Source organism: Pseudopipra pipra, chromosome 7 (assembly GCF_036250125.1).
Source record: "Pseudopipra pipra isolate bDixPip1 chromosome 7, bDixPip1.hap1, whole genome shotgun sequence".
Classification (NCBI taxonomy): Eukaryota; Metazoa; Chordata; class Aves; order Passeriformes; family Pipridae; genus Pseudopipra; species Pseudopipra pipra.
Genome location: NC_087555.1, coordinates 8531943 through 8546026, shown reverse-complemented (window position 1 = coordinate 8546026; position 14084 = coordinate 8531943). Strand labels below are relative to the sequence as shown.

Sequence of the window (14084 nt, the reverse complement as noted above, 5' to 3'; positions counted from 1 at the left end):
GTAACAAACTAGGGATATAAATAGAATTTCTTCCTTCCCAAAGAGCCTACATCAATCAGCTGCAGACTGACTAAAAGCAAAAAAAACCTGCTTCCTCCTAGAAAAGTCCAAAGGCATCACCTTTCTCTTTTCCCAGCAGCATTAAAAGGCATCCCAAAGCAAACAAGGAGCAAACCACAATCAAGCCTATACAGTCATTAAACAAGTGATCTACTGAAGAGAAAAAGAGAAACAAAACAGAAACATATATTGAGCCTATTACAGGAAAACGGGAAATGGCTCAATAAAAAAAAATTACACAAACCAAAACCAATAAAACACAAAAAACCAAGCGGAGCTTGTCCACACATGGAACTGCTCCCATCAGATTCCTGTTCCTCTGCTGAATCTTGCTTCTCACTCTACAGTGCCTTGTTCCTACTCAGTTCAAACTATGGCTTCTAAGAGAGAACTCTCCTGAGATGGACAAGACCTTTGTTTCCAAGAAAAACACAATTTCTAAGCTCATATTCACTCAAAAGTGTAAATCAACTTATTTCAAGGACATCAGATCTCTCTTTTGTCAGTTTCATTGTGTACATAAAAACCTGTACTCCTTAAATAAAATCAGATACTACTGCACTTTTTTGAGTAATGCTAGCTCTGTAGATAGCAATGACAAGAATTTGTCAGTTTTTAATAACTCAGTCATCTGAGAAACCAAAAAAAAACATATTTGCAGAGATTTCTCATTATTAAAGAAAAAAAAAAGACTCTAAAATGGAAATAGCTTTTTTTTTTCTTTAAGTATCCTTTCAAAAACATATACTTTAATGTATGTAACTCTTACATTACCTAGTCTTCACCTTAGAGCATTATGGTGAATGTACCAAGTTTGAACACAGGAGAGCTCCCTGGAGTGACACAGTCACGGCCTTTCAGCTCACTCTGCCTTTACTGGTTGCAGGAAAGAGCGTGATGGAAACTAGGGGAAAGGGTGGGAGTTATTCCCTTCTGCAAGCTCTTCAAACTTTTACGATGTGAACGGGTCACGGGGAGTTAGAACAACAAATCATCGTGGATTCTGGACATAAGTGCTTGGTACCACAGGATTAGTGGGCTGCAACAACATCTGAGAAGCAAACTGAGGTCAATTTTCAGGACTGTAAAGTAAAATGATGGAGGGACACTGTCAAACAAGAAAAATGCACTTTCCTGCTTAAGATAAAAAGCAAAATCTTGCTTAGTTTCCTAAATCTATATAAGGACATTGAATTTATTGTACACTAAAAGCAGCAGAACCAGTCATTACCTGGCTGGATATAAAGCCTTCTTGTCCTTGAAAAGTTCACTTGCTTCCAGTTTTTCTTCATATATAAGCTTCTGCTGATCTGTGAACTGATCTCTGTACTTTTTACACTACAAAACAGGATATATTAAACAAACCATAAAATTATCTTTCCCAATCACAGCAGCACCACAGAGTAATGTTTGCTCATTGCTCAAGATGCAAATTCTTTGTACGCTTCTGAAGTGACTCGGCTCCATCCTACACTGCCACTGTAACAAACAGCAGAGGTGTTTTTCTCCTCTAGATCCATTCTAGATGCTTTTGAATTACACCAAAAACAATATATAAAAGATCTCGTGTAAGCACGTTGCACTTGAACATGAGTTTAATCTATCACATACAAGTCATTGGAAGACTGTGCTAAGAAGTTTCACAGAAACATACAGACAGTTCCACAACTGTGGAAGTTTATATGGACAGAGAGAAAATAAAAAAACACATCTGAGAGGATGAATTTTGCAGGCTCAGAAAGAAAAACTGTTCCTTGACAATTCACAGAAAACATACCCCTCAAGGTCAGTAAAACGTCCCATCAGCACTTGTACAGATCTCACCATTCTCTCCATCCAAAGATCCAAAACAAATTTCAGCTAACCACAGCTCATAAGTAAAAAATTCCACCCAGTACTTCCAACGTTGGTCTAAGAGCTAGTCCCAATCCTAGCCATGGACACAAGTATTACAAGCTATTAATTAACAGACAACAGACATACTGCTTTACTGTTAATGTAAAAGCTGATGGCAGGAAGCAAACCTCTCTCCCCAGCCCCAGAAAGTTATATCCAGGATAGTTATATCCATTTCAGGCCAAAGATAATGACTGAAAACCATACGTCTTCCAAAGGAATAGAATTATCCTGGCTGGAATGGAAGGAAATACATCCTAAAAATAGGCCCTTCGTGAACTGTTGAAAATCACATGAAGAAGTTCTGTACAGACTGGATCAGAATGTGTCCTACCCTCCACAAATGGAAAATCCTCCTTAGTTCCTTGTGAGTTGAATCCAAGAAAAGGTAAGGCCTCGCTGGCCAGTTTTTATCTATTGGTGATAAAGAAGGCATCTTTTTCTTCATTTCCAGGAAGTATTTTTGCATCTGTGATAAAATTGAAACAAGATGTTTTACTAATGTTCAAATATCAAGGTTATTGAAATACACAAAGAAAAGCAGATGCTCTGTTAATAAAAAGTACAGTTACCAAACTGCAACTCTCAGCTCTCATAAACCTGAACAGGGATTTAAAAAGCCAGGTATATTGAGAAATGCAGATTTATGTGTAAAATACTTATAGAAGTATGGCAAATACTTAGCACCATTCTTACACCTACAATACTATCACTATCCTTTCTTCACAATGTCAGAATATTAACTTGTCAGTTTTCCATATGCTTAGCTTGGACATTTCCTTATGAAGACTATCAAGGCCATAACACAGCTGTTACATTTGATTGAAAATAAAAAAAACTTAAAACACAGACAATGTACACGTGCTTTGTATGGATATATACATACAAGTCTCTGAAGGGTAAATTCATAAATTTTTCTTCCAGCATTGGCTCTGAAGAATTTCCTGTACTCTCTACGGACCTGGAAAGTTAAACAAACCCTCAAAGTGAGTACAAAGAATGGATTTGTTTGCACAGGTACTCTTTTATAAAGGTTTATGGCAGAAAATACTAAAACAAGCATAAATACATGCAAAAGGTTCTCTGAAATAGGAACATTACCTGGGTACACTTAAAATGTATGAAACAGACCATGGACCAAGAAGTCTGAAAGATACCTGGGCTGATCTGAGTTCAGTCATTTGCAAATATAACAAGGAATCTGAAATACTTCCCTCCAAAAAGGCAAGTGATTCAAATATTGTTGAATTCACAGTATTAATCGATTTTCAATAGGCTTTTGCATAAAGTTGAACTGAAAAAAGTGAGGTGCATTCAGTGATATAATTTTCTTATGTCTGAAGTGATGCTGATTTGATGTTAATTACAGAGTTAACTGGTGAACTTTTCTGATTTTTCTCCTTTAAGATTCTTAATACACAGACTTTTCCAAAATAAAAAAGAGATTTTTTTTTTTTTTAGAGCAGACTTCTGCATTAAAAAAGTTCTTTTCACACAAGCAGTCTTCATTCCAAAACAAAAATAAGATTTTGGTGCTTGATAAGAGCAGAGAATTAACACAAAGGTTGCTTAATGTCAGCAAGCTTGATATTTGCTCCTAAAATTTATTTAAAAAAACAAAAATCAAAAAAGTGATCGGTGAGAATAATTTTTGCAGGTGATACTAATTTTTAGTATACGCTTGGAAATGCAGGCTTCAGAGTACTTGTTTTGCCCCTTGTATTTCTATCAGTGCTGATTAGCACAGATCAAAATTCAGAAAAGGCAGTTTGAGAGAGCCTGACAGGTTTGCAGTTTTATGTGACTCCCAGGTTCACATCAAGTCAACTGAAACATCCCCCAACTCTTTTTTTCATAGTTTGGCACAGTCTGCAACACCTATTATGAGTTTTGGGCAAAACCCAGGGAAAACATTGTGGCTTTGCATAATTCACCCCACAGCAAAATTTAGTGGTTTTAGCTAACTCACTATGTGTTGATGGATTCTCTGTAACCAGAAAATAAAGGGAAACCCATAGAATAAAATCCCACATCAACTTATAGAAAAACAGTTTCCTTGGCTTACCTTGGCACCTCTTCCACCCCATGATGACTGTCATGCATTTTAAAGTAAACCAGAATTTGGAAAGCAAGAATCTGTCACCATTTTGGGATTAAAAACACCCCACAGGTAAACAGGTTTTGCTTGATTATGCATTAAGGTGCATCAACAAAACTGGCAGCATTCAGCTGTCATCATTCTATGTAAATTCAGCACAGAACTTTTTCCTCCTTTCCTTGTAAGAAAAATTATTAGAGTTCTTATTCACTCATTTTCTGCCAGGTTTAGTTCTCTGTAATTAGTGTACATACTTTATTACTTATTCAGGGATGGAAATTAACACACTCAAAGCCACTCCAACCACAATCATTCCAAATCTCACCATGTTCTCAGAGTCTCTCTTTAATGATCTTGCTTTATATTATTCTTTGTAAGCTGCAAGGTGTGTAAATTAATTTGGAACAAAGGGACTAATATACACCCACACATCCTATTGGTGCTGCAAGGAAGCTGCAAAGCAAGCACTGAGAAATGCAAGCTGCTCCAGAAAAGCCTAAATCTGCAAACTACCACAAATGCCATTAAAATCTACTTATCATACAATTAAAAAAAAAAAAAAAGAAAAAAAAAAAACAAAAAAACCCAACAAACCAATAAAATCCTCAACAATTAATGGTTTAATCTTGATCATTTGTATCAGCTTTAAATCTTCAGCTTTATATGTCATGGGTGAAAATACTTTGCCATCAAATTACCTGTGCTAACAGTGATGTATTGGAATGACAGACTATGGCTGTATTCAGAAAAATCTGCGTATTTCAGGTGTAATAGAAATTGGAAATGCCACTTATATTATTTAACAAATACATTGAAAACCACACCACAGACAAGCAGAAACATATTCCTGCTGTAATGCTCTGTAAATGTTTTGCATTCATCAGCTTTCATTTAAATGTTGCTGCTTGATATAAAACGGCCTCTGAGTTCTCAGGAGGGACATATTCTTGTTTTAAAATCATAAAACCAGACCCACTTTGGCAGTAGTACCTGAAGTGTGAAAACGTGATTCTGATCTGCAGAATGACTTCTTAAAATGGCTCCTTTGTATTTTCCAGCTCTGGTTTCCATGTATGTATTGTAATGCCCTTTTTTTTTTTTTAATACAAATTAACATGCATTATATAGAATTTTATGTTTTCTAACTATTTTTCTCATTTCATCATTGTTCGAATGAATATAAGGATATGAGAGCTGAACTTTACTCTGTATTATCACATAAATTGTTCCTTTTATATTTCTGTAGTCTACAATATCCCTATTAGCAGAAGGCACTCCCAGCCAAACAAAACTGATTCAGATTTCTGCAGCTCTTCAGGACTGCATCTGTAAAACTGTGTTATGTAAATCGTTTGGGCACAGACCTGAAACCTCTCAGATGCCATTTTCATAGTCTATTTACAGAGCAGAACTACATTTTTCCAGATTACAGATGTGTTTTCTTTTGCCAACCAGTCCTTGAAAGCAAGGGGTGGAAAACAGAAGACTTTTGTACATCTCAATTTTTCTGGGAATTCATGGCTGTCACAAGGTATAGGTAACTGCATGCAATGCCACGCCCTAAAAAGGCTGCTGGATGCAACAGGACCTTTCATTAGCTTTACACTGTGCCCTTGACACTGGGGTCAGGGGTCTAAGGTGAGCAGCAGTGAGAGTCAGACATCTCCACCCCACTTCCCATTCAAACAAGTAGAGGTCACAATAAGAAAATACATCCTTGTAATCTTTGCAGATAGGACCCTTGCCAATGTAGGTCAGGTTTTTAAGTCAACAACTGTAATAGAGTCCTTTAATCTGACATTTGTCTTTCGCTTGAAAACTGCAATTCCTGATATGGCAAAAAACACCCAATGCCTGAATGCTGCTGTAAACGAGGCATTTTCAGCTTACGAATTTTTCAGCAAAGTCCATGACAAAATTAAACAATGGAATTCTCTGTAAAAAAAAACATCCCTACTCGTGAGCCCACACAACTGCTTGAGTTAGTAAGATGCCACGCTTTATTGAGTTCACGTTGACAGATGGGAGTGTTTGAGAAAGTACCTTCAGTCCAAGCCAGTAAGCCCAAATGACTGCAACAGCATGCTTACGCCTAGCCTCCTCCTTCAAGCGTTTCAACTCCCTTCGAGCCTAAAAGGTTTAGATAGTGAACAAAAGAGACAGCCCGATGCAGGTAGCACATCAACCAGGAAACGGCCTCTCCCAAACAAAACAGCCAACTTAACAACCAAGGGATAAAAAGATGGAAGAACAGCATTCAACCTTTAACACCCGAGGTGTCAGTGTGAATTGGTGTGAAGCCACACAGAAGGTCAAAAAAGCTTCCGCTGCTGTTTAAGTGGCACGTACAGGTAAGAATTTTGTCTGACCTATTACTATCAGCATTCCCCTCCTCCTCTTCTGTGCACAGCTCCCTGTCAGTGGTAAGAATCCCGTAACTCGATTCTAATCGGAGAGCTTTGCCTGCAGTTTCATGATCAAAATGATGTGTATGCAAATCAAGACTTACCAAAATCTCACTACCTAGTCACTTCTTTCACTGGCAAGTGCCTGGGCAGAACAGAATCAGCTCTGAAACCACGTATATCACGATGACTTTCCAGCATTGTAATGAGAGCTTTTATTCTGGAGGTTATTTTTTATTTTGACCTTCGTCTATTTAAAAAAAAAAAAATTCTCCAGCCTGGTAAATGATGTCTAACTATGGAATTAAGGGGTAGAAGCCCCCAAACCTAGTGCCATTCCTCATGTACAAAGAGGGAGGCACCTACCTACCTTTCATAAATCATTCCATCTTAGGAAAGCAATGCGCAAAGTGTTCTAACCACAGAGGCATGTGTGGGCAACCTAACAGAATGCCACATTTTAGGAGATATCAGTACTATCTGATGACAACGTTCAAGTAAAAGAAAGAGTTCCAGCATTACAGGCTCAGTCACGGCAGCTCTCCCCGTATATCTGCACTTGTCAAGTTACAAGTTATCAGACTTGTGCAGCACAGTTCCAGCCTGTGCCAGTCACGCTCCTCTGATGCAGCTGGAAAGGTTAATGTGTGTTAGATGTAGACTCTAAGATTACACTCATCTGCTGGGAAGAAAAGCTCCTACTACACAGCAATCTAAAAACAAGAACTATGCAAAGCTAAGTGTTTGCCTATCTTGTGAAAAGGAAGGAAACTTGAGTACTTGAGGCTCACTCTTGGGTTTTTTTGTTGGTTTTGGGGTTTTTTTTTTTTTTGTAAAGCAAGTGATTTCTGATGATAACTTCTAGAAACTTTTGTTCCACATATTCCTCTGGAAAAAGATAAAGCATCACACCAATAAAAAGTTGTCTCTCTTATCAGAGACTAATTGTTTTTCAAATATTAATTCAATTTAGATTATCATCTTTAGATATATATATATATTATTATATTTCAACTATTTATATTTAAGGAATAAGGAGACAATTTTTCATTAAATTCCTGTGAGCCAATTGATAAAAATAATTACTAAAGCCATGTTAAAAATTGTCCAAATCTACTAAACATTTATATGAGGAGCTTTAACAGAGTTAACACTATTGCATCCACTTTCTGGAGGTATCTTTTAATTCTAAAGAACACCTTAAACCTAGGAAAATAAATATCCATTCTGCAGTACTGAGAGATTTTTTGATGAAAGGAACTCTGGTTAAAAATAAATTCTCAATGTATTGTGCTTAAACAAATGTAGAGGAAGCAGTGTGTCTGTCGAATTGTACAGTTACCTAAATATCAAACCAGAAGTGAAAAGTTCCAGAGGCTCTCTAGTATGAAGGAAATTTTGCACATGCTTGTTTGGATTCACAGGGCTGCCATTTCACTAGAAATCTAATAGATTTATATCAAAATAGCCAAGCTCAAACTCAGCATTATACTCCAGATGTAATTTTGAGCACATTTCTCCTAGTTGGCAAGGTGTTCTGACATCTGCCCCCTAACTTAAATAATAACTGAAAAATATTTTAAATTTAATATATTTACTGAATATGGTTTGCCACTAAATTAGGAATTTACTAATTGAAACCAATACATTTTTGACCTCTAGTGAGCAGCGTTTCAAATGTTCACATAACCCACAACTACAGGCTGGGGATTAGCAAGAATCTTTCAGTGGGACTTTGCTTTTGAAAACAAACAGCTGATGCTGGAATTCCTGGGATTTTTCTAGGGCTGTAAGTTTAGAATTGCAAACTAACATCATTTTCTGCTAAAAGATCAGCTCATAAAATTGTGCTTTACTTGTACTTACTGAAATTTTCTTACTGGTTAAAATCACAGCCAGAGAATCAATTAAACCAATTAAAACTAAAATTTAAAAAAATAGCGTTGTTTTGAACTTGTAGATGAAGACTGTGCATGATGCAGATTACACAGCCTGGTGAAAATCTCAATTGGATCACTAACACAGTGTCACTGAAAGCACTTGTTGGGCGCTGGGGGGGAAGACACCAAAAAACCCCGACCTTCTCTCCCCCCACAAATCATGCTTTGCATATTCACATGTAGTTAAATGCATTCCCTAATTTGAGAATACTGTAGTCTAGTCATTTTTAATCTAGTCTAATGGCTTGTTAGTGCAAATCTTTACTTGGTTGCCATGCAAAGAATTTCCTACTCTACAAAAAAAAACTGGCATACAGAATGCTATCAGATTTATTAAGGGTGGCATGAATGGAAATGGAAGGAATCGATGATCATGCTCTATTATTTAAGAGTGAATTGTATTAGTCGTTAATTCTCACTATTTAGTACTAATTAAATGTTGATATTGTTGGGTAATGAAGGGTGGCATGTGATTTGTGCATGAAGTACCTTATATCCAAGCCAGCAAGCCCAAATAACAGCAATAGCATGTTTATTTCTAGCCTCCTCTTTCAGTCGTCTCAGTTCCCCTCGTGCCTGTGATGCATTTGAAAATAGGATATAGAGAAGCTTAGGAAAGAAAAGGTTACTGCAAGTTCCCACTGGTGCAAGAAAGAAAGAAAGAAAACCAGTCACTACAAACAGCAAATATTAAAGCGTGTCCCAGCTTCCCAGGCTGCGGTAGCTAAAACGTGTTAGCAGCAAAGAGAAACCAAAAAAAAAACCAGTATAAGCAGTAAGAGCAGTTTAAGCCACTGCAAATATTCACAGATAACCATCCTGAAGGGCCTTCTTCATTCCCTACGGTGACATTTAAAGGCACAGTTTATTGCCCTGTTCTCACCTGGGTACCGTGCCAATAGGCGGCAATTATCGTGGCAGCCTCATTACAGCGCTTCAGATGCTTAAGTTCCCGAAGAAGTTTCCGAGCCTGTAGACAAATGAAAACATTATTTTACTAATTTTTATGATTCTAAACTAAGGCACCGCAACCTGTAAATCTAGGCAAAACCAAAAAACAACACCTCCAAATCCTCAAACAAATACTGTCACAAATGGCACACAGCATAACATCTGCTGTTCTAGGGAGGATTCTGTGCACGTGAGAGAGCTTGGGACTGGCATTTCAGGGCATCTTAATTCAATGATTAGTTTTCTCCCAGATTTGCTGCATTATTTGAGATATCTATATGTCTGTTTGCACAATGGCAACAATACTTCTTCTCCACACCGCAAATGTCTTACCCATTTAGACTGCAATAAAGAATAAATCACAAGTAAATTGCCTGGCTTTAGGTCACACTAAAGGCTGCTGTCATACCAGGCTTTCATGCACAGTAATGCTTCTGCAAAAGAGCTTGTTCTCCAATGGCAAACAGAAAACCATAACTCAAGATGATGCTTTTAACCCAGTTTTCTTCAAACAACACTCATGGGAAAAGACAGCACATCAATAGAAAGACCGAAAGGATATTTTTAACTCATTTAAACAAAATAATAAAGACAAAGTAAAAATCAAGAAAAATAGCAAAATCAAATTACTCTAGCTTATTCCTGGCAAACTTTAAAGCCTTCCAGGCAGGAGAGGGCTGTTTACACCAATAGCTAGAAATTGCAGCCCCTTCCCTGTCTGACAGGAAGGAAACTGGCTCCAGAACTAAAGGCAGTTCTCTATTCCTTAAATAGAGGGGACAGACAGCTTTAGCAGGGTAGAGAAGAGTTAATAAGAAAACAGAGGAGCCCAAGGTAATTTTTTCTGAAGCTGGACAGCAACAGTTGCTTTGAGCACTGTGGCTGCTTTCATGTGAGCTGTTAACCTCATTTTTACCTCTTATTAAAGCATCACTCCTTAAATCTCTACAGTGGCTGCAGAATTATCCCTTCACAAAGTACAAACCTCTCAGAGAAGAAGCAAAGTTATAGCAAATTGAAGCAGAGGACAAGCCAATAGCAAATAACTACTTGTTCAACATTTACACTCCTCTTCTTAGCAGACAGAGGAGAATTGAAGACTTCATCCAAGTAACATACTGCCCGGACAATCCAAACTCTTTATTTTAAACCGGCTTTCAATTTTTTTTATTCTCTGAGAATCCTGTTAACTGTAAAATAACTGTCAATCACAACTTATTTCTTACCACATCATTCCAATGCTACCATTTGCATAAGACCAGTGGCAGAGTCCCAGAGCATCCTGCTTTGGAGCTGCTGGGCTGCCTGATTAGCATGTACCTACGTGTGCTCTGATCACCAGACTCACTTATTCACACTCAAGCCCCTGTAAAGAGGCCTCCTCTCTCTAAATTCTTTGGCAGAAGATGCCTCAAGGATAACCCAGTAGATTAGTGTGGTCCCAGAATTCCACTTGCAGTGTTTGCAGGGATTTATAGCCCCGGAAGCAAATGCAGATGTCCCAAACTCACCTCTTCTACAGCAAACATGAGTGCTTAACAATGGCTACAGCACACCCACAGCTCCATGGATAGAAGGCACAAAAGGCAGGAGTCTCAGAGCATTTGGAATGTGTTTTCTGACCTGCTCCTTACCTCATCACACAGAGACAGCTGCAGCAGTAACAGGAAACTCACCTTCCATCCTCTGATGTAGGACTGTACTATGATAGCTGAACTCTTTATCTTCTGATACCTTTTTTGTTGCTGTATTGGAAATAAATACGTGATGCTTAGAACAGAATATTGCAACTGTAAAATACTGTGTAGTAAACATTTCATTACTAACATTTGACAATATGCTTCAGGATAAATGTAAAAAGTGAACAACTTTTGACCGAGCAGATCAGAGTGTAGATTCTGTGTCCAACTCGAGGGGAAACAAAGCACACCAACAATGCTGCATGGACAATGTCACTCTCTGTTTACAGAAACACTAAGTTCATGGTCAGCAGCACAAATGCAGATTAAATGCTAACAGTAACAGCTTTATTTGTCTTTCCCACCACCAGAGTAGCACACAAACTGTCACAAATGCTCAGGTTTGCTGGCTAAGCTTTTTACCACCTTTTCATAAGACTTATGCTGTTCCTGTTACCCGCAGACCCTTTATTATACCAAATGCTGATGATAACTTAGGAACAGGAAAAAACCAAAACCGTGGATTCCTGAATGAAATGCTGGAGTATTATTCAAGTACGCTAGTCTGAACAATAAATTCCTGGACAGGCAAACATTTTCCTTCTAAAAAGCTCAGTTCTCCAGTAGTCCAGTGTTTAGCATAATACTAAGTTTGACCCACTTCGTAACAAGGTTTTTATACTTTTTTATAGTTTTATACGCTCAGTCCACTTGATGACAGTCAACTTCTCTGTGAGGAAGCTGGAGAGAATCTGCTCTAGGCCACATTCATGCCGTGACTGACGTCTGTCATGCCTTGCAAGGGGACAGACAGGCAAGTGTCTGCAGATCCTTGAGTCAAGCCTCCAGCACAAGGAGTTGTCAAAAAGCTTTTTTCATGCAAGGGATTAATTACGAAACCTTCCAGAGCACAGTGCCTAACAGTCATGTTGGGTTAGGAGAATGGTGCCTCCCATCTACATGAAGAGGCTGAGGAGATGTCTTTATCATCACCCGTAACTAATAAGACAATTGCTGCCATGTCTCACCAGTGACCCAATAAAGGTTTACAGTTAAAAAATCCACAGTGCTTGGTCATGTATTTGTTTTCATTTCTTCATATTTAAAGCTGCACCAATCTAGCTGCAGTAACTCCATTTTAAATTGATTAAGATTTCATGAGATCATAATGAAGCCATATGGGCACAATGCAATTCTGTAACGATGTGGTTTGCAGAAGTGGTGCATTCAATCACACAACTTCAGAGAGAAGAGTTTTTACAATAAAAAAGCATTCATTCATACTTTTTCCAAATTATCTGCATTTCCCTTTAATTATGCAAGAGAAGTGAACCAAATACTAATGGCTTTCAAGATGACAAACAGAAGTGCTTGTCAACTGAAAAACAGATTGTAAACTCTGCAACATGTAGTTTAAGAAGAGTTTTTTCCATATTTTATCAAGCTTTCTGATATGCTTGTGCTATTCTCTAACAATAACAAAATGCAGCTGAGATGTTTAAGAATGGGTTTCAAATTTAAAAACAAATAAATCTGTTTTATCATATAAGTCAATATTATTTAGTAACTGACAAAAAGACATGGAAGAGTCGTATAACAGGGCTGTTCAGTTTGTGGACTGGATGTTCTGATCCATGGACAGATTTGAAACTGCTTTAGAACTGTATCAATAATGATACTGAATTACAAGTCTTAGGAGTTATAATTAAAATAAATCCCTGGGATCCTCCAAAGCAGCATTCTTGAGCCTCAAATGCAAAGGTTCCAAATAAGGCAAAAATACAAAAAGGCTTAGGAATGACTGAATTCCACAGAACTGCACATGTATACTACTAAACATTTTTTACACATTAACCATATGTTTTGAAAGCACTGTAAATGTCAGGCAGCACAACATTTTAGATGAATGAAAAAGAATGAATGAAAAAGACTGTTCCCAGCTGGGCCACAGAAATCAAAATCCTCATCTCCCAGAGTTAAAAGACTCTGGTGAGCTTTTTAATTCTTTAAGAGCAAGCACAGTGTAAACACTTAATAGTAGTCTACAGAAATTATCTTTAACTGTCTTTATTCACACTATTGGTACCTAAATATTAACATAAAATTGAATTCTTTCAACACCTCTCCATATTTATCAAGGAAAAACATCCTATGAAAGTTAGATGTATTAAACTATGAAAAGAACCCCCCATATTTAGTAAGGATAGTATCTTACTGCGTATCTCCTGACCCAGGAAGCAATCACAATCTGGCTATTTTTCATTAGCAAGAAGCGAGTACGGCACTTCCAACCTCTATAAATCTTTTCAATCAGAGTAGCCAAGTCCTCCAGCCTCTGCTTTCTCAGATCTTCTAGTTTGAAGAGCTGGGGGGGGGGGGGGTAGGGTTTGGTTTGGTATTGGAAGAAAAAGAGCAGGAAGGAAGAGACAAGGAAAAAAAACACCCATAAGCACAGATATTGTAAGAGAAGTCTCTTCTTTACTTAAGCCCCCTCTCAGACACATTTTATTTTATTTATCTCCAGAGCTATAAGCAGATACACCAAGATTTGTGGCAGATACACTGTCACAACTCAGTGCATAAAAGTTACAATAAATTAAGGCTGACAGCTGTTGTAGAGTCTCGATTCACACTGATTTTAATGGGTCTTACATTAAAAAGCTCCTTTTTAGATGCTACATTCACAGTGATATATCAAAGCACTGTAGGCAGAAGAATCTGTAGGAACCAGGTAGTGAATGATGCAGCTCATAACAGGCTGTCCTCATGAGAGAGGGCTGGATTTTGCAGAAGGCATTTTTCACTTACTGTTCTTGGGTTGCGGATGAATATCTTTGATCTACCAAACGAAAATTCCTCTTCAGGGATTCCCAATTCATCAAACAGCACCTCTACTCCAGCCCTAAGAAGGAGTAAATGAGCTTAACAAACATGACCCCCAGCGCTGAAACTTCTTAGTTTACATATTCACAGCTTAATTCATGGAAAGGAAAGGAAAGCATATTTTAAACCCTTAAATAATGCTTGACATAAGAAGATTGAAAACTTAACTCAT

General features: G+C 37.7%; 1 protein-coding gene across 4 annotated transcripts in view; it reads right to left on the bottom strand.

Moving 5' to 3' along the window:
- Window positions 1–14084, bottom strand: part of MYO1B (myosin IB) — a 112592-nt gene that overhangs the window by 9941 nt on the left and 88567 nt on the right. Inside the window, exons 19-27 of one of the 4 annotated variants that reach the window (XM_064660485.1) lie at window positions 13838–13931; window positions 13245–13394; window positions 11027–11095; window positions 9283–9369; window positions 8889–8975; window positions 6098–6184; window positions 2843–2917; window positions 2291–2425; window positions 1292–1398 (exon numbers count right to left, since the gene is read on the bottom strand). In XM_064660485.1, the coding sequence (XP_064516555.1) occupies window positions 1292–1398; window positions 2291–2425; window positions 2843–2917; window positions 6098–6184; window positions 8889–8975; window positions 9283–9369; window positions 11027–11095; window positions 13245–13394; window positions 13838–13931 (891 nt within the window). The remainder of the gene's footprint in view (window positions 1–1291; window positions 1399–2290; window positions 2426–2842; window positions 2918–6097; window positions 6185–8888; window positions 8976–9282; window positions 9370–11026; window positions 11096–13244; window positions 13395–13837; window positions 13932–14084) is intronic. The other 3 variants (XM_064660481.1, XM_064660483.1, XM_064660484.1) reach the window with 3 other exon arrangements.